Source organism: Quercus robur, chromosome 11 (genome assembly GCF_932294415.1).
Source record: "Quercus robur chromosome 11, dhQueRobu3.1, whole genome shotgun sequence".
Lineage (NCBI taxonomy): Eukaryota > Viridiplantae > Streptophyta > Magnoliopsida > Fagales > Fagaceae > Quercus > Quercus robur.
In genome coordinates, this window is record NC_065544.1 from 284449 (window position 1) to 305099 (window position 20651).

The 20651-nt window shown below is 36.3% G+C and overlaps 1 protein-coding gene across 7 annotated transcripts; it reads right to left on the reverse strand.

Annotated features, from left to right (window-relative positions):
• Positions 1–12953: 12953 nt before the first annotated feature.
• Positions 12954–17441, reverse strand: LOC126706088 (RHOMBOID-like protein 10, chloroplastic). 7 transcript variants are annotated; one of them, XM_050405351.1, is made up of 9 exons: positions 17169–17434; positions 16147–16403; positions 15869–15923; positions 15689–15769; positions 15508–15604; positions 15362–15429; positions 14343–14453; positions 13922–13963; positions 12954–13347 (listed from the first exon to the last, which is right to left on the reverse strand). In XM_050405351.1, exons 1-9 carry the CDS (start codon positions 17352–17354, stop codon positions 13201–13203), a joined length of 1044 nt encoding a protein of 347 aa, XP_050261308.1. In that variant the 5' UTR covers positions 17355–17434; the 3' UTR covers positions 12954–13200. The 7 variants fall into 7 exon arrangements, with proteins under 7 accessions (XP_050261308.1, XP_050261309.1, XP_050261310.1 ...); XM_050405352.1 differs by having other exon boundaries at positions 14343–14441; positions 17169–17430; XM_050405357.1 differs by lacking the exon at positions 12954–13347 and adding an exon at positions 13693–13838 and having other exon boundaries at positions 17169–17440.
• Between the last annotated feature and the right edge of the window lie 3210 nt (positions 17442–20651).

Below are 20651 nucleotides of genomic sequence, written 5' to 3' on the forward strand. Positions count from 1 at the left end.
CAAAAGTTGTCTAATTTGATATTAGGCATGTACAAAAATATCAACAAAAAGAACTTAGTACTCCTATAAAAATCATGCTCAATAATAGACTTTTGTAGAATCAAATTCATAAAAGAATTTCTAAAAGATGAATTTTTTTTTTCTTCTAAAAAAAATCATCTTTTATGATTTTCATAGTGAAATTCTTAAAATTTTCATTTTCAATATGTGGGGCCCAATAATTTGTGGCCCTAGCCCATTTTTACATTGGGGCCCAAGGCCCGAGCCGAGGAAGGGTATAGCCGAGGATGGGTAATACAAGTCCGAATAGTCTTGAGACACAGCCGAGGATGATTCTGTCCTCGGCATATCCGAGGTACCCCTGGAAGAAAGGGCAAAAACGGTATAGGAACAGTTTGGGAAAAAATCTAAAATATCTATGTCAATAGAGAAGGAGACACTGGATAGTTTAACGACCAAGGACAAAGGGAAAGCTGCCATTACTGCCATTCAATACTCTGCACCTGACAGAGCCATGCTCTTCAGTTTTTACAACCACCCCCAACCACTCTAGGTATGGGCAGACGGGACAAGTCTTAAGTCCTAGAAAAGTGAGCTCATACGTGGACGCTGGTGAGAGGATAAATGCCCGTATAAAAGGATAAGAGAGGCAGTGTGAGAGAGGGGGGGACAACCTGTCCTCCCAGCCATGGTGTCCTAGAAACAATGAGAATAAGAAGAGCATAGAGCTCCCCAAACTCCCCGGATGAGATTTACTGACCAGAGCCAACCCGAACTACCGCCCGGTGACCAAGACCTAACCTTTCAAACCCACGCTCTACAAATGATATTGTTTGGGCCTTTTTTACGTGCAAACCCAATATCATATTGGGTCGTTACAAAATTGTGTCCTTACAATTGGCGCCATCTGTGGGAAAGGCTTGTGTCTTGGCACAGGTGGTGGGTTGAGACAATTCCTCACATCATTTCCAACAGCCGGATGTAGTGTTCTAGCGTAAAGTTCCACAAGGGGCTACGTTTCTTCACTAGGGGCTGCGCGTCGTAGTGTCAACGGCACGGATGGTTCTAGGGGCTTGGCCGAGGAGCTAATCCCTCTAAACCAAGGTCCCACGCCATAGCCGAGGGGTTAATTCCCCCAACTACTTAAAAAATCATGTTTTGGACAGAACCAAGGTATTGCATGGTCCTCGGACTCAAACCTATGGGGAAACCAACTACTTAAAAAATTAAGTTTTGGACAGAACCAAAGTATTGCATAGTCCTCGGACTCAAACCTATGGGGAAACCAACTACTTAAAAAATCAAGTTTTGGACAGAATCAAGGTATTGCATGGTCCTTGGACTCAAACCTATGGGGAAACCAACTACTTAAAAAATCAAGTTTTGGACAGAACCAAGGTATTGCATGGTCCTCGGACTCAAACCTATGGGGAAACCAACTATTTAAAAAATCAAGTTTTGGATAGAACCAAGGTATTGCATGGTCCTCAGACTCAAACCTATGGGGAAACCAACTACTTAAAAAATCAAGTTTTGGACAGAACCAAGGTATTGCATGGTCCTCAAACTCAAACCTATGAGGAAACCAACTACTTAAAAAATCAAGTTTTGGATAGAACCAAGGTATTGCATGGTCCTTGGACTTAAACTTATGGGGAAACCAACCACTTAAAAAACCAAGTTTTGGATAGAACTAAGGTATTGCATGATCCTCGGACTCAAACCTATGGGGAAACCAACTACTTAAAAAATCAAGTTTTGGATAGAACCAAGATATTGCATGGTCCTCGGACTCAAACCTATGGAAAAGTCAGCTACTTAAGAAGAATTCTAAGTCGCTCAGTCCTCGGACCAAATACTAGAAAAGGCTAAGGTTATGAAGGTCATTAGGCAGTTAGCGAAACGCCTTAATTCTCAGCGGCCTGCAGGGGCTGTTCATTTTGGGTTATATATTCTTGGATGATTACTTCCTACACGGCATCGAACATTCGGCCATCATCTCGTTCAAGTTTGGGGTATACAACCCATTTTCAGGTCGATCTTATTGTACACGATAGCTCCAATAAGTTCATAATAACATCTTTTTTCTTGATAAGGGATTTCGGCCCTAAGTATTGTTTTCTCAGGTCGGCGTTATTATGCCAGACAGCTCTAATAAGCTCATCATAATATCTTTTTCTTTTTTCTTAGTAAGGGTTTCTGCCCTAAGTATTATTTGTTCAAATCAGCATTATTATGCCGAATAGTTTCAATAAGCATAGAGCCAGGCCTTTTTATTAACTGGGATTTCGACCCTAAGCATCGTTCGGAATGTAAAAATAAAAAAAGAAGTCATATGGTAGTACGTCTATTCACGGCATAACCATTTCAAAAAGAAGAGGTAGAATATACAAAATAAAGCAATGATAACTTTTATTAATATAAAGAGGTATTACAGCGTATAATGAAGGGCTTAAACAAGCCTATATAGAAAACGAATTACAAAAACAATTAAAAAAAAAAAAAAAAAAAAAAAAAAAAACAACAACAACAACAACAAGAAGAAGACAAACAAACAGTCAAAAGTCTTTTTAAGCTCTGCTCCGAAGTCTTTCCAAATTCTGCCCTAGTAGCACCCATATTGAGAGGAGGACCTCCCTTGGTGGAAGAGGAAGAAGGAAAAACACCAGGATGGATCTGGTGATGGGAAAGAAGAAGAAGGGGAGACAAAAGGAGGCACCAGTGAAGGAAGAGAGGAAGAAGCAGGGATACTATGTCCCTGCGTCAGTCCTGACTCCTAACACGCTGGTGCCATGTTAGCTATGCTCATAAGAGAGCGGCTGGTACTGATAATAGGTGACCCCAGCTTAGTCGCACCAAAAGTTTAACTCGATGAGCCACTGCTTCGGATTTTGGCTGAAGGGAGGATGAGAGGTATCTTGAGCCTCTGCCATCCTTGTCCTGACCGAGCCATCTTAAGCTTCGGAGGGACAGAACGCTTCTGAGAAGGATGTGATCTTTTCATCCCCACTTCTACTTCAAATGTGTCACACTATAAGTTGTGGCTATGCTGATAAGGAAGACTTAGAGCACAGCCTGAGGGTTGAGGCTTTAGGAAGGTTAAAGAGTCTTTACGCGAAGGGAATACCCTCTCGTTTGGCTTCTTATATGGAAGGTGAATTCAGTGGCATTTAATCTGTACATATCTCCAAGAAGATCTGCAAGTAAGGTAGCGTCTGTTCAACTCCCCAATGTCATCTGTAACTGTTAGATTTGATTGGCCTCGTAAAGGAAATTTATTAAAGACGCGCCTCGTACATTGAAACGACGGGAGCGCATCGTGTGTAAATCTAGAAGAATGTCTCGTAACCCGACGCATTTCCTAAGCAGATGAAGAGACGCCAACATTAATGAAGGGCAGAGCTAAACGAATCGTAATAAAGGCTTGGCATCATCAAAACCCTCATCTCCGACCAAGAGGTCGGATAGCAGGATTTTGAGGGGCTATTGTAGGGCCCAATAATTTGTGGCCCTGGCCTATTTTTACATTGGGGCCCAAAACCCGAGCCGAGGAAGGGTATAGCCGAAGATGGGTAATACAAGTCCGAATATTCTTGAGACACAGCTGAGAATGATTCTGTCCTCGGCATATCTGAGGTACCCCTGGAAGAAAGAGCAAAAACGGTATAGGAACAGTTTGGGAAAAAATCTAAAATATCTATATCAATAGAGAAGGAGACGCTGGATAGTATAACGACCAAGGACAAAGGGAAAGCTGCCATTACTATCATTCAATACTCTGCACCTGACAGAGCCATGCTCTTTAGCTTTTACAACCACCCCCAACCACTCTAGGTATGGGCAGATGGGACAGGTCTTAAGTCCTAGGAAAGTGAGCTTATACGTGGACGCTGGTGAGAGGATAAATGCCCGTATAAAAGGATAAGAGAGGCAGTGTGAGAGAGGGGGGGACAACCTGTCCTCCCAGCCATGGTGTCCTAGAAACAAGGAGTATAAGAAGAGCATAGAGCTCCCCAGACTCCCCGGATGAGATTTACTGACCAGAGCCAACCCGAACTACTGCCCGGTAACCAAGATCTAACCTTTCAAACCCACGCTCTACAAATGATATTGTTTGGGCCTTTTTTACGTGCGAACCCAATATCATATTGGGTCGTTACAAATTGTGACCTTACACAATATAAATTACGATATTATTTACCAAAGTAAATAAAAAACATTTTAATGAAACCAAGTCTTCAAAGACATAAATGATCCAAGACTCTCATAGATACAAAAACACATTTTAAAACAATAAAAAAATGAGATTGAGAAAACAAAAACTACTTTGTCTCAATGAAATATTATTAACAATCGTTTTCATTAATTTGGTGGCAATGTTATGAGAAACACATGTATCCATTGTTTATATCATATCACATCACTAACACTGGGGAGGAAAGAACGTGTTTAAAAAGTACGTCTATTTCTCATATTTTTCTTCTCATATCACACTCACAATGTTTTCATGTAAGTCCAATCAAATCAAAGTATAAGTTTCCAAAATGAAAAGCCGACCAAGAAAACCCCAAATTGGTTTGGGCTTATCTATTTGATATTTTTTACCATCATTGTATGGAAAACAATTTCTATGAAAATCCCAAGTTGATCACAAATTCTATGAACACATGTGATCATGGATGCCTTGGGGGCTTGTTTAACATCTCATATCACAGCACTTCGAGCTTTAGCAACCACAAAAGAACAAGAACAAGAAATCAGAAGGGCATTAATTAATGTATGTTCTCAATGTGCTGATGCATGTTGGGAGAATAAATATTTTTATTTAAAAAATATCATTAATTTTAGAAATAGCATTTTTAAAATTTTTGATATCCACATAATAAATATACTAAAAATATACAATAATAAAATAAAACGTACATAAAAATGAATTAATGAAATGTAAGTTTGTAACGTCCACACCTTTAAGTGACCTAGATATAATATAATACAGGCAAATGCGTGAATGACATGTAGTTATGCAATAATTGTGTTTTTCTTTTTTCTTTTTTTTCAAAAGGATCATGTTGATTTTGTTTAATTTATGTTGCTTTACTCGTCATCTCTCTTGGTGGGAGCACTCAAATTTGACATTGTGAAACTTTCAGTGGTAATGTGGTATGTAAATTACATAGGATTTTCAACGAAAGGAAAGCAATAGTACATGCAATTTTTTTGTGAATTGGGCAAAGAAAGAATCAATTATATCAACCAAAGTTCCACTACCAACTTTGACAAGAGATAGAGAGGAATTAGGGCCCTCGCATTGAATCAAACAAGTTAATAATCCTAGGCGGCATATATATGACCCTAAATGAATAACAAGGTGGATTCAAAGCCTAGACAAATTAAAGATAGACCTAAGGCTCAAATGGAGAGAACATGGGCGTAGTCCTCAACCAAAACAAAGAAGAGCCTAGGGAGCTTAGAGAGACAAGGTTGGGCCTAATGCTCTTAGATGAACAAGGACAAGTCTAAGGCTCCAAGACAAAGCAAGGATATGGGCCTAAGACCCCTAAACAAATAGTCATAGAAATAGAGAACAAAGATGGGCTTAATGGCCCCATAGACAAAACAATGATGGACCTATGGCCCCAAGAAAAAACAAGGGTAGGCCTACAGCCTCTAGATGAAGTACGAAATGGACTTGATGAATCTTTTTTTTTTTTTGGGTGGGGAGGGAATGTTAGTACTCCTATAGAAATTATGCTCAATAATAACTGTTTGTAGAATCAAATTCGTAAAAGAATTTCTAAAAGATGATTTTTTTTCTTCAAAAAAAAAAAAATCATCTTTTATGATTTTCATAGTGAAATTTAAAAATTTTCATTTTCAATATAAATTACGAGATTGGTCATAACATGATTTTTTTTTTCTTTTCTTAATAACATAGGAAGTTTTGCAGAGAAGAAAGGCATCCGAGGGATACAGACCTGCGGTTTGAGTTATCAATATGAGGTATGGACCATTCCAAAATGTTTTTTCTTTAGTCATACCTGCAAGTCAAAAACGGTGAATACATGATGCTTCATTTAAAGAAATACAAAAAGTAATTATAACAGATAAAGAAAAGGAAAATAATATATTATAATGTTTTGAATCCACCTATAATTAAAAGATTATACAATTTTAACAATATTTTCTCATTCTCCTCTAACAAAAGAAGATTTTGACATCAGACAAGATTTCATGTCTACAGGTCTCTGCTACCATAATTATGAATTGTGAACAATCTTGCAAACCCCACAAGTGTTTCATGACATTCAAACTTGTGGCACACATCGAATAATACTAGATGACAATGAAACCTTTAGTCAAGGAATCCATAGCCTATAAGTTATAGCACACCTCGATAATTATTTATAAACTAGAATATAATCTATTAAAAAAAAACATTGAATTTCTCACCTCCATTCACTGTCAACCTGTTTGACATTGGGTGCTTCTCGAAGAGCTGGAAGGTGCTGAGATCACAACGTTTCTTAGATTAAACACTGATGAAGAACGTGTCATTATTTTCATGCTTTCTCTCCACTTAACTTGTTATCTAACATATTTTACTTTTTGTTTCTCTCTACATTAAATGCTTGAACAGATGATTATTTACAATTCTTACAAATTGACACAATTTTATGATATATTGTTTGCAATTGTTTGACATGACATGATATTGGCTACGCTAAACTAGGAGACCAGTTTTTACAAGGAGAGATGGGTGCCTAATCCTTTCTTATCTCATAAATTAGCCTTCGAACCAAGATCAAAGGTTTTAGACTAGACTCTTGTCCGTGTAAATTTAAATTTTCTTTATAATGTAACTAGGAAAAAAAGCAATGTAATTTATTTTCTTAGGTTGTATCTAGGACCAAAGTATTGTAAATTCTTGTTACAAAATTGATGCAAATTGTCATACATATTAATACAATTGAAGCACTTTTTCTAGATAAGGTTTTCTTATTTTTCCATTTAATTAAAGAAGTGGCAATTTCACGTGTAAATTTAAATTTTCTTTATAATGTAACTAGGAAAAAAAGCAATGTAATTTATTTTCTTAGGTTGTATCTAGGACCAAAGTATTGTAAATTCTTGTTACAAAATTGATGCAAATTGTCATACATATTAATACAATTGAAGCACTTTTTCTAGATAAGGTTTTCTTATTTTTCCATTTAATTAAAGAAGTGGCAATTTCACGTAAAACCCTTGATCTAGGGGGGAGTTACAGTGAATTCGACATTTTGAGTATCACAATCGCACCCGTTCGTGCAGGTTAGGTCCAATTTGAGAAAAATTGGCAAGCCAAGGTCGTGATTGCTCACAATGAAGAAGAAGGGAATGAAAAGAAAAGAAACAGTCACGTTAGGAAAATGAAGAGGCGGGAAAGATAACCAATGGCTAAACTACGTGTAGTTTAAGCCACTCTACTAAACTACATGTTATTTAGTATTTAAAAAAAAAAAAAAAAAATCAAAGTCTTGGAATTTGCAAAAAAGATCCCCAAGGAGTCTAGGAAAATCAAAAAATTACAAAATCATTCCTAGTGGATCCGAAAAATCAGAATTTGCATATGCATACCTCAGAGTGTCAATAAATTACAGTAAAAAAAAGTTAGAATTTGCACACAAACCTTTCAAAGGATTGGAAATTGCCAAATTTCCCTCTAGTGGGTCAAGAAAAGTTAGAATTTGCATAAAAGACCTTCAAAGAGTTGGAAATTACAAAGAAACCCCATTGGGCTGAAAATCACACGCGGATCCCTTGAAAGTTGGAAATTATAGAAAGACCTCAGAACATTTGGAAAACCCCTCAAGTGAGTTTTTTCACCAAGATAACAAAAGATCACCATGACATCGAATTTTGTGCACATATTCTTCTTGGAATTGAATATGTACACACGTGTCCTCAGACACTTTTAGAACACCCTAAAAATGAACAATGGCAGAAAACAAATATGGTTAAGATAGAGGCAAGAGCCACCCAAAATACAGAAGAGATTGAGATAGAGGCGAGAGCCACCCAGAACACCAGATATTATTGAGGTTAATGCAAGAGCCACCAAGAAAAATTTGAGGCAAGAGACGTAGAATGACAACCCAGATACATTCCCTTTTTAGCTCGTAAGAGCACCCTTGATTGATTTATGTGATGTTTGTAGATGGTGGAGTGATCTCCCCATCTTGTGGCCATTGGCCAATTTATTTATTTATTTATTTTTTTTAAGTGACTCTAGAATAGTGAGTCACTTACCTTTTGCTTGACAATTGGCAAATCAAGCTCTTGGATAGTGAGCTTGTCGCTACTCGTTTTCTAAGCAGCACCCGTGGGACTTCAAACATACGAATCCCATGTGACTCTTTAGAATTGAACCCACCCCAATGTATGCTTGTTGTTTTTTGTGTGCGTGTGGCTGAGCCTAACTGTACGTTGAAAAAAAATGGTTTATCTCTTTTTATTTTGATTTCTTTAGCAGAGCTCATGAATCCAAAGAGAGGCAATTGTGGACACCTCATTTTGTACCTCCGAGCCCTCGTTCCTCAATAATGATATCACTCAGAGGTTTAGGGGTGGTTTAGGGCCTAATCTTATAAGTCTTTAGCTTGGAAGATGTTTTGGTAATGGAAAACATACAAGAATCCTAAGTATGTGTACACATGTTGGTTAGCATGTGTACTCATACTTAGAGTATGTGTGCACATGTAGGGTTCAGATGACTTATATGGAATGCTTTTTATGTAAAATTCATGCAAAGCTAGTCCCACATCAGCTGGAGACCACCTTGCATCCCTCTTTGATCACTATCAAAGGTCCCAAAAGCTATTTTCCACAACACGCCTAATTCACTAAAAAATAGTGAATCAAAGTATGAGTTTTTATTCTAAAACATCTCAAGTTAAAGTTTAATTAGTAGGGACATATTATGGTCTTGACCTTCGAGTTTTAATTTTAGAACTTTTGGTTTTGTCTTGATTAGATTGATAGAGTGGAACGGTCAAATTAAAGCTCAAAGAGTTCTTATATTTAAGGTAAGGGCAAGAGAGTCAATCTCGTACCGGAGACTGTACCGGTTTGACTAGTGGAACGATTTTTTATGGCCATTTCGGAAGCCCAAGTGGAAGGGAGAGGCCCAGCAACACAGACAGAAAAGAGTTGGCAAACAGATAGAAAACCTATTAAGCCCAAGCGACAAGAATAATAGATCACAGGACCATGAGATGAACAAATGGGCCTTGAGGAGGTAAATGGGCTTAAAGGAGCCCGGAAAGAGAATAAGTAAATCATGGGCAGTATATGATGTGGAAAAGTGAGAATGGGCTACGATAGACCCAAAGTAATGAAAGCAAAGAAAATAAGGGGTTGATGGCAACCCATGAACCCCAAGGATGAGGGATAATGTAATTGGGCGGGGGAAGCCCAAAGAATTCAGTAAAAGTCCATGGGAATGTAAAGTTAAGAAAAGGGCCGAGGAAGCCCAAGGAAAGCAAATGGGCCCGAGACGCCCAAGGGAAAACAAATGGGACACATGAGCCTGCCAGAGATATAATAAAAGAACCAATAGCCGTACTGGGCCACTGGGAGAAGAATAAACAGCAGGCCCAAAGAGGCCTAGCCAAATTAAGGCAAAACAACTTCGCAGTAGAAATGATAGAGTAGTATGGTAGGAGACAATAGCAGGAAAAATGGTGGGCTGAAGGAAAGCAAAGCCCACCGTCAAGCAAGGCTCAGCCTCTGAATAGGGCAAGCCATAAAGGAAAGGGAAACCATAAAATAGTCAAAAAAACGGCAGACTGTGTAGGCCAACCACGGCAAATGAGAGCAGCAGACAGATTTTGGACATACATGGAAGAGAGGCACGCGTAAGGTCCAGACCTCACCAGCCTGTACCCAGCCAATATAGGACACGGTAAGGTCATGGGTTAGAAGTAAGAGGACATGGTTTGGCAATGGGGAGAGGGGAAAAACCTATTTTAAGGTTCCTACTAGGGCTCTTTTAGGGGAAGTGTCCTGCTGGGATGACATACAATCCAAAGGAGCAAAGCTGAGCTGAAACCACTAGGTGCATGCCATGAGGGATAAGGAGAGAGAAGGCACACGCACCATAGCAGGAAAGGGTGTCATGGAAGACAAACAAACAAAATAGTTTTCTTTTGTCTGGCAATAGCGAGTGGCACACAGACGGACCAGTGGTGGTCGGCAGGTACACCCAGACCAGACAAAAGTGGTTAAGGGCTAAAATAGTAAAATCTGGTCACGGCAGGCACTATAAAGAGGCCCTTGCCATGTACAGGAGGGGAGAGACGACAAGCACCACGGTATTAGAAATTTGAAAACCAGGAAATAGAAAACAAGTATTAAGAAAAAGAAGTAGAAAAAAAAAAGATAAGAAATAGGAATATTAGAAGAGAAGGAAAGAAAAAGATAGAGAGTTAGAACGGAAAGCATGCACCAATAGGTTGATTCCCTCTCTCCCTCTCAAAATCCTACTCTCCGCTGAAAACAAAAAGTCTTCTTGTGTACCAACCATTCAGGTTCGCTTCCCTCAAAGTGATTAATTTCCACGGCAGGATCTCCTTGAGAGATTATTCTCTTTGAGAAGAGGCGTTCTTCCCTCTCTGGTTTTGGTTCTACGGATCAAATTTATTCTAATTTATTTCCTCTTTCAATCAACTCATATACTACCCACTTGTTTCCCTTACTTTTCTTATAAAATAATTGTTGTTAAATTGTGATTATCTTTTCTTAAGTAGGGATTATCTGTTTACCTTAATAAAGATGTCAAAGTACTTTATTTTATCTTGTTATTATCGTATCTACCCGCCGCAACCCATCTGAAACAGTTCTACTCGCCGTAAGTGTGCACCCGGCAGACGAGGCATAGTTTGCACACAAGCCGGACCAAATTGAGTTGCCGTTGGACCGGTCTCAACTCCCTTACTCAGAATACTTGGGCCCAGTACTGCAGGAGGCAACCTAGCCTACTTTAACCAAAAAAAAGGCCCACTACAACGATATATTTCGGTACCAGTCAATACCAATGTACCGTTTCAAGTTTACCGTTATTTTTATATTTATAAATGTGTATATATATATATTATAATAAATATAAAATTTTACCATAAAACATTACCTTAATTTAGAACAAATTATTCATGATTTTAGACTTTAGCATAAATTAAAAGAAAAGGGGGAAAAAAAACACAATATAAAAAATAGAAAGTTTAATTGTTCATTGCATACTAAGAAAACAAATAATACTAATAAGTTACCATTCTGTCCTTACAAAAATTCAAAAATTACAAAACTATAAAATAAAAAAATAAATAAAAAATAAAGTTTTTTTTTTCTATACCGACCGGTATGCCCGGTACTGGCCAGTATTACCCAAAATCGGCCGGTACAGCCGGTATTTAAATTGGTACGAAACGTTGACGTTTCGATATTGGTATATGTACTGGTACGGTACATACCGACCGGTAAGGCCAGTACCGGTACGGTATCGACCACCTTGGGTAAGGGTCTAACCTTGTCTCTCTCATTTTGTTTGTATTTCATTGTTTATTGCTTTGATATCTCTATCTTGTAGTTAGATTTTATAGCTTTCATAATTAGAAGCATGCTAACTTGAATTTAATTGTTGTTTTGTTGTTGCTTTTAAAACTTGTTTCTAGGCAGGTATGCGTACGCATGCTTCATGCATTTGTACATATACTCAAGGTATGTGTGCGCATACTTCATGTATGCATGCACATACTTGTGCCCATAAACCTCAAATTTAGGGTTTTGATTTTCTAATGTTTTGCTTTGTTTAAATCACATGTTTAGAGTTTGTTCAACTTAGATTTCATATGTTTAGGTCTAGGGTCAGTAGAATAATATGTTTCACATGACTTGATTGTTAGATTGATAATTAGGGTTTATGTCTTAGATGAATTATATGAACATGCATAAGAAGATGAACATGCATTAATGCATAAGTGTTGTGATGATTATGCAATGAGGTAAGTAAAGTAAGTCATGCATGGTTAAGTGAACACACATTTGAGTGGGATGAAAAACATGATGTGTTTGATGAATATAATGAATGTGCTTGGTTGATACCAATTATGCTATAGATGAGTGCTACCTTTGGATAAATGAGATCTTACTGTCTTGTTTGAGTTTGCTCCTTAATATGTTTTCTACCCTTGGTTATACAAAGCATGGAGTGCTAGATGAATGGTGGATATACCATGTTTAGATGAATGCTAGGTGGGATAAGGATGCTAAAGCAGTTCTGGTTCTGGAGGATTGCACAACACCCGCAACCCCTTGTAACTAACGTGGAACCGATATGTGCGTTGCGTTGAGAGCAACGTTATGAATGGATGAAACAACGACCTGTGGCTGTCATGCAATGCAACTCACTTGATTTCCAAGATTTTAAAAAAAGACCGCCCATCATCCGAGGTTTCTTTTCTTGGCACAAAGTGACACTTTAGGGAAGCACTTTATGGAACGTGGAAAGCTGGATTTAAGATAAGGTCTGATTCTGGTTCAATCAGAACATATAGCAACTTCCCTAAAATTAGTAAAAGCTAATACAGGAGCCTCAGAAGCATTGATGGAAGATTTCAAAACCTTGAAGCAGACGTTCCACCACATTATCCTGAAGGAGGCACAGGTCATGGCAAAACAGGCAATACAAATGCATATTCGCAAGATATGGAACCAACCAACCTTTTCTTAGTAGCACTAAAAAAAAACATATGGTTTGGCTTCAGCAGGCGGTTAGGCAATGGGCGTATGCAGTTCTTAAACCTCTTCTATAATTTGTATTAGTGGGGATTAGCAGTAGGCTTCGAATATTGAATTTTGTTAAATCGAAAAACTATCTCTAAACAACATCTCTACCGCCTTTTGTTAAATCGAAAAACTATCTCTAAACAACATCTCTACCGCCTTATATAGATACTGTGCAGCTGTGCTACATATATCAGACAATCTTGAAAGAATACTAGCTAATATAAGAACATATCCAGCAGCTAGGAGGGAACAACTTATAAATCTCATTTTTGACAAAGAATAAGCAATCAGAAATGCACCTTTTCCCAGCATGATAATTTTTATACGAATTTCACTACAAGCAATAAGAGTTTGCTTTGCCTAAAAATCAATACAGAATCACTTTTGTTCCCTTTTCTTCTTGATGAGGTAGAATATCGGCGCTCTGTCAGCAAAAATTCTTCGACCATCACTTGACATGGACTCATACTTCCATGAAGGACCAAGAAGCCATGATGCAGCAGCTCCACCAAGAAAGCCTCCTAACTGTAGTTGTAAAAGTTGTAAGTAAAATAGTAATAATAATTTTTAAAGACAAAAGGGGATGTTTTGATTGATTTTCATGAATGCTTCCAGATAAACTTAGCTGTCCTGTCCTCTTAGAATCTGTCTGTCTGAAACTGGTATACAAGGATTTATTGCAAAGATTTTCAATTGAAGTTACAATCTACATACAGGATATAAGTATATCCTAGAAGTCTCGGGCAGTTTTTTTCATTAACTTCAAAACCAACAATGACCAAAATTAATGCAAAACTTAATTTTGGAGATGAGTTACTTAAAACCACCATATGAGAGTGCACACAATCAAATTAATAAAAGAAGCCACAATGATATCAAGGAAATGTTTCCTTAAGATTGATGGCATAGGATGCCTAATCTGCCATTGCATAATGTGTGCTGTTAACCGAAGGCATTATAGCATTCCCTCTCTCTCTCTCTTTGAATGTACATTGAAGTACGTATCAACAAATGTGCTAGAGCATTCACAAAACATTACATTTTTTATATACTCATCAATTAGTTCGAAAGAAATGTTGATATTATACTTATGACTTACATGTCCCCAGTTATCAATGCCTTTGGAAAATAGCCCAATAACCTGCAGCACATATACTTAATGCCATTAATTCAAACAACACACACAAAAGAGAAAAACAAAAAGCGTCCTATTCCCAATATGCCACTTGTTGAATGATATGAAACTGTGTTCTTCATATATGCTCTCATAACAATCATAATACATTTTTGCACTACATGTAACTTCGGGTGGAGTAATGATTTAGATGAATCACGCTAAGACAGCAACCTAGACTCATGCAGAGAAAATGGACGACCTAATGGACTTGATTCAAAATGCTTGGAAGAAATAGAAATGTTTCAACAGTGAACTGTCATTGTTTGATCCCCCTCTATTTTTTTATTTACTGAATAAAAATTGCTTAACATTTTAAGATTGATAATGGAAGTGTGGATCATACCATATTCAGAACAATAACCTGTGCTATGTGTTGCAGATCTTCTTTGCCACGTCCAACCAGTTGTCTATGCCTTGTGGCAAATACAGCAACTGCTCCAACCTGAATCAAACACTGGAAGTTTGACTAAAGATAGAAGAAAAGGAGGAAGAAGAAAAGAAAAACATGTTGAACATAGCTTGTTATTTTTACAGTCTTAAAAAAATACTCCAAACTTATTTAGGGCAGAAAATTCTGCATCATCTTTTTTTCCCTTTCAACTGTTAAAGGAAAGAGGACGTGGGGAGGTAAAAAGATAAATGCTATCCACAAAAATTCCTAGGTGATAAGTTGTTATTGGTTCTCATATGGCCCAATACTAACATCACTTTTTTACACACCAAAAACAACTTGCCACCTAGAATTTGTTGTGAAAATGTCATGGAAGTAGCGTTACTAGGGGTAAAAACAAAAAATATAAGAACTCATATAGCATCTGAAGATAAAATTCTTGAATTCATGAAGTAAGAAAATTTCTTGTTAGTATTTTACAAAGCCAATCGGCCAATCAACATTCTGACAATCAGGTCCTAATGGAGAGGTTAAAACTACAGACATAGTTGACATTGTAAAATTCAATAGTAGAGTACTTTTTTTTTAATTATTATTTTTAAAAATGAATAATTTGAGCAGAAGCAGAGGGAAGGATGAGTCCCATAATAAGCGTAAGTCCTAAACCCAGCCCAAAAGGAGTACTCTCAAGAGTGGAGTACTTGGCCTTCTGAAAATGGAATAATAAAACAAGAAAAAACTGCATTTGCAGCCATATATGGCTCTGTTTTTGGTTGAATATGGCTCTTTTTATTTATTTTGATAAGTGCAGCCATATATGGTTCTACATTCCCTATAATGAAAATTTTAGGAGCACTCACTGAAACTCACTTCACTGGAATATTTTTCTCTGAGGTTTATTATTATTATTATTATTAAATGGGGCATTGGTGCAAGTAGAAAGGCTAATAATACAGATTTCAAGAGCTTACTAATCCAAAGATTGCTCCTGACGCGCCAACTGCAGGCGCTTTGCAGAACCAATAACTCATCACAGAACCTGATTTTCTTGAATTTAATCAGAATACAATTAGATAAACAATTTTGATCGGCTAGTGCAGAGGTTATGAGCTGTTACTTGAAATTGCTGAGGCAAAGTAAACTGCAAGGAATCTCCTAGGACCGCTGATGTTCTCCGCGCTAGGACCAAGTGAATTCAGAGAATAACAGTTAACCTAAAAATGACAATTTTCTCAGACCTAGATACTGCTAAGAAGACATAAAGTGAGAAATATCAAGCAGTACAATTTAAAGCAGACCATTAGGTGCCCAATGTTAGCATGCAAAAATGAAGAAGTGACCAGCCTCCAGAATTGTCCTTTGTCAATGAGACTATTTATCTGTATATAACTTGAATTAATCAACAAGGTAAGGAAGCTAAAAATTGAAAATTTAATATTAAAGATGGAACATGTCTAGATTTCTATTTGTGCTATTACCTTAGCTCCCCATAATAGTAGCTGCCCCTGTGTTGCAGTTTGTGCAATGAAAATTCTGCACACACGATTTAATAAGCAATAAACATTTACTTCAATGTATGCAAAATTTCAAAAACAAAGAAAGTGAATATATGTATCTAAAACAAAAAGGATAAAAAATTGGAAGTGAAAAATCTGTTGCATTTAATTATTATTTATAGAACAGAGTATTGAATTGTATCCATGAATCATCGCACTAATCTTATTCTTGTTTGACAAGATGATACACTGATACTCACAAGACATTAACAGCAAGCAGAATATTGGTCCATCTTCTTCCATTGAATGAATTTCTACTTGATATCTTCGAGTGAGATGCCCTATCATTTCCAAAGTCCTTTCTAGTTTCTCCCCCATTAAAGAAGGATGAACAAGTTGAGTATGTGGCTGTCAAAGTATCTTTTGATAACTGAAGAAAATTAAATTCCTTGAATTGGAGGTCTTTTTCACACCACACATCCTTCAATCTAGGCACATGACCAAGACGAGAGAGTTTCTGTTCAATAAAAAATCAAATGCCAAAGAATTTTGAAACTCAAGAATTTATAGAATTGTGAGGGAATGCATCAATATCACAATTGAAACAACTAAAGCCCCTTCATGTCACCCATTTCAATTGTAATCTTCAACAAAATCAAGGTGAAGGCAGCAACTTTAAAATTAAGTGTAACATCATCTCTACAATGATAGCATGTTGCATATTCATTAGTTTCGAATACTGTCGACCTGATCTTCTGAAATCAAGGCATATTATGGGATTTTCTATATAGTCATAAGGAGTCACACATACTGAACCTTACAACCCTAAAAGGATTGGTCTATTGGTTGCTAAGGCCTATTGAGATGAATGAGGTCTTGGATGCAAAACTCTTAGACAGCATCTTGGGGCCACCCTCAAAGATTTCTCCCTGTGGGAAGGGGATCTACACACACCCGTGGAAATAGTCAGGTGTTCAAAGAGTCCACACAGCCCATCAAATAGGAAAATAGATAGAGCTGGTTGTTTAGAAATCAGGTTGAAAATGATATTACTAAAAGTCTAGAAGCAATTAGTAAGTAGAACAAGTACACAAGGTCCATGGAGAGACATCCATACGTATCACATAAACACCCTCAATTCCATTTATGACTGACTTGCCCACAAAATGAAAAAGCTAGAAAACGGAAGAGTTCAACCCAAATAAACCGATTGAATTGCAGTTTTTAATGATTTCTAAGTAACCAAATGGCGATATATTGAGAGTAAGAGAGAGTTAAAAACCTTGAAGAAGCAAGAGGAGGAGGAATGAAAAAGAAACCCGAGGCGGAGCTGGTGACTGACACGGTGTTGGAGAAGGTGGCCGAGGTGGAAACAACCTGCGGTGGTTATCAGACTGAGGCTTGTGGGTGCGGGGCCCACCTCCGATACACTGAACCACAATGGTTGTGGGAAAGCTGAACCAACCATTTCCCCTCTCTCTTTGCCTTACTTGTTACAACAAAAGGATACTACTTCAGTCTGTTAAAACTTAAAACATACCTGAGATTTGAGTAGTGACAACATGTTTAAAACTTTTCAAAACTGGCTATTTTGGTCTTGAAAGCCAACCTTTTTTTTTTTTTTTTTTTGAGAAGCGTTTAAAGCCAACTTATTAATTCCCCAGATAATTGAGAAAAATGACCGACCGTTCTAACAAGGAATACAAGATGCTAATAAGGGCATGTTTGGTATATTATAATGTAATTAAATAAGAATAAGAATAAGTATTACAAAGAATATAAGATGCTGAAGATAATGGAATGTTTAAATCAAATTGTCTAAATTGTAATATTAGAATAAAAATTAAGATATATTTTAGAAAATATTTTATTCATATAATTATATTTTCTAAAAAATAATATTTTTTAATTTTGAAAGAAAGATTAGTTATTTTTATGACTTTTTATTTTCATGATTGTTTTTTTTTATTTTTTTATATAAGATATAATTTCTACTCTAGCCTAATCTAAGTATATATTTGTGTAAAACTCCCTTCTAGAGACTTGAACTCCAACCCTTACCCCCCATATCTCACAAGCATTTATATTTGTAGAGTGACCACCACACTAACGATGCACGAGGGTATTTTCATAATTGTCATATGTATATGAAAAAGTTTGTTTATTTAGAAATATATTAATTTTAATACATCTGCTAAGGAATAACTATTACAACATTTTTAGTTTTACGCTCTGTTTGTTTCAACATTATTGTTTTCTGGAAAATAGTTCATTTTCTGAAAAGCATTTTTTAGAAAACTATCTCATTTTCCGGTGTTTGGTAACAACCTTAAAAATGAGCTTGAGAACGTTTTTTGATGTTTGGTATGCAATTTTTTTATTTATATTTCTTATATAATTTAAAACATGTACACACATATATATAAATTGACAGGGGAATATATCTTCAATAAGTACAAATAACAATAACTTTTAATTGTCTACTATTTTTACTAGTACACTAATTGTTAACTATGGTCAACTACAAGTTTTCAATATTACTCTAAATTATGTGTTTATGTGACGTATTTGTATAATATGTCATCATTGCATAATATATCCGCCAACAAATGCAATTTTCCTAAACAATTATATAACAATATTTTTAATTTACCGTAAATATTGTCCTGTGTAAAAGTAATTTAGAGCCATTGAGGCACTATATTTAAAATTTTATTTTCGTCTTTTACTTCATTCATTCATCTTCTTCTTCTTCTTCTTCTTTCCTTTTTTTTTTTTTTTTTTTTTTTTTTTGCACTTTTATGTGCAAAAAAGAAGTAACTTCTGTCTGGAATCCATTAAATTGAAAATTTCTTAGAGAAAAAATAAAATCAAGCTTGAAATTTAAAGCAAAGAATTGAGATTTTGGTAGAGAGGAATGAAATAATAACTGTTGCAAATCTGTTTTCCTTTGCAAGTCGGAGCTATTGACCAATCAGTGAGGGGAAAAAAATAGAGAACTATATTATAGAGGAGAAGAGAAACATGGAGAAAATAGAGACGAGAGACAGATAGAGAAAGAGAAAGATCTATATGAAGAGGGGAGACTAGAGTTAGTGACAATGAGGGTATGAGGACTAAGGAGAGAAAAAGTAAAAGGAAGAGAGAAAAAATGAAAGAGCTTACTATGAGATAGAGAATGCGCAAAAAAATAATGTTTCCCGCGACTACAGATGAATATAATATTTATAGGAAATGCAACACATGAGAGAGAGATTGTTTTCCAAAAAAAAATTTTGAAAAACAGCCTATAGAAAATAAACTTTATTTTTATTAGTGTTTTCCGTTAACTAAAGATAGTTTTCTGTTGACCAGTTTTTTTTTTATGCTACCAAACATTGGAAAATGTGGAAAACTATTTTTACAAAACGTTTTCCAACAAAACAAATAGAGCGTTAGAGAGGAATAGTTATTCCTTATATTTGAAAGAATAGTAACATTTTATTCCAAATATATAGGTGGTTTGAAACATAATTGCACCATGCGCGGTTTCCATAATTGGTCGGTTCAACTGTGGTTCACATGATCCATAATAGGTCGGTTCAATTGTGGTTCACACGATCCATCCTCTTGTAAGAGACCGCGCTCCTAAACAATTTTGAACTGATTGGTTTGGGCCAAACTCATGTGAATAGGCTGTGTGAGTTCACGTTGGTGCCTCTCAAAATGGTGGTTTGACTAATTACATTTTTCCCCTTAGATTAAGGGTTTTACAATGGAGCCACCACTTATTTAATTATTGAAAAAAAAAAACCATAATTGAAAAATTTATCATTTTATTGATTTGAGAATGAATATACATCAATGATAGGATATTACACAACTTTGGTCATAGATACAATATAAGATAATGTACGTGGTTTTATTTTCTAGTTACAATCTAGAGATTGAAAATTACATGAATAAGTATTTGATCTACTAATTCTTGATCTAAACTCGGAGGCTAGGTTACGAGATGGGAAAGTGTTAGGCACCCACCTTGCCCGGTGAAACCAGTCTTCTGAACTACGATGTCCAAGGTTCACGTCACATCATTCAATCAATCAATGTATTATCAATCAATTGCATGTTTATTGCCTTAATTTAAATTGGCATGCTACTTATTTGAATTTAAATGTGTGTGAATGTGATAAGCCCTAATTCCATTTATTCATCATCACATTTGGATTGAAAATAAATTATAGTGAATGTGTGTAAATGGTGATATCCCAGATTCAAGGATTTGAGATAATTACAAAATTAAGAATGGAGTAGAGGGAGAGTGAGGCTTGCTCAATATCTTAAGTCTTAGGATGATCAAGATATGGCAAGACTAACTCTATTTCACTAGAACTTAAGAGGGGCAGAAGAGAGAATCTTTTTGTGTCTTGGAATGGAGGAGAAGGGGGTGGGGGGAGGAGGGGGAGGGGGGGGGGGGGGGGGGAGATTATATAGTAGTACTAGAGAAAATATGAACGGAAAGACATTAAATGAGAGTTGACAAAGGATGAGAGAAAATAATGATCCTAATCCCAATTTTAAACTTTAGGGAAGGTTGGTGCATCAATTTTGGAGGTTTGTAGGAGTGGTGAGCAAGCAAAATAACTAAAACTCCATTTTTATACTCAAATTGAAGCCCTAAATGTCTAGTTTTTAGAAAAATTAATCGCACTCACAAATTCAAAATGGTTTGAGAAATATCAATGAAATAGTGAGTAAAGGTCATTTCTTTGAAAATTGTTTTAAC

What these genes read in the sequence shown, in the direction of transcription:
- LOC126706088 (XM_050405351.1), bottom strand. Translation starts at nt 17,354, where the DNA reads ATGGTTGGTTCAGCTTTCCCACAACCATTGTGGTTCAGTGTATCGGAG. An exon ending in CTGCTTGCTGTTAATGTCTT is followed by an intron (nt 15,924 to 16,146) that starts GTGAGTATCAGT and finishes TCGTGTGTGCAG; the next exon opens with AATTTTCATTGCACAAACTG. An exon ending in CTTTGCCTCAGCAATTTCAA is followed by an intron (nt 15,430 to 15,507) that starts GTAACAGCTCAT and finishes CAAGAAAATCAG; the next exon opens with GTTCTGTGATGAGTTATTGG.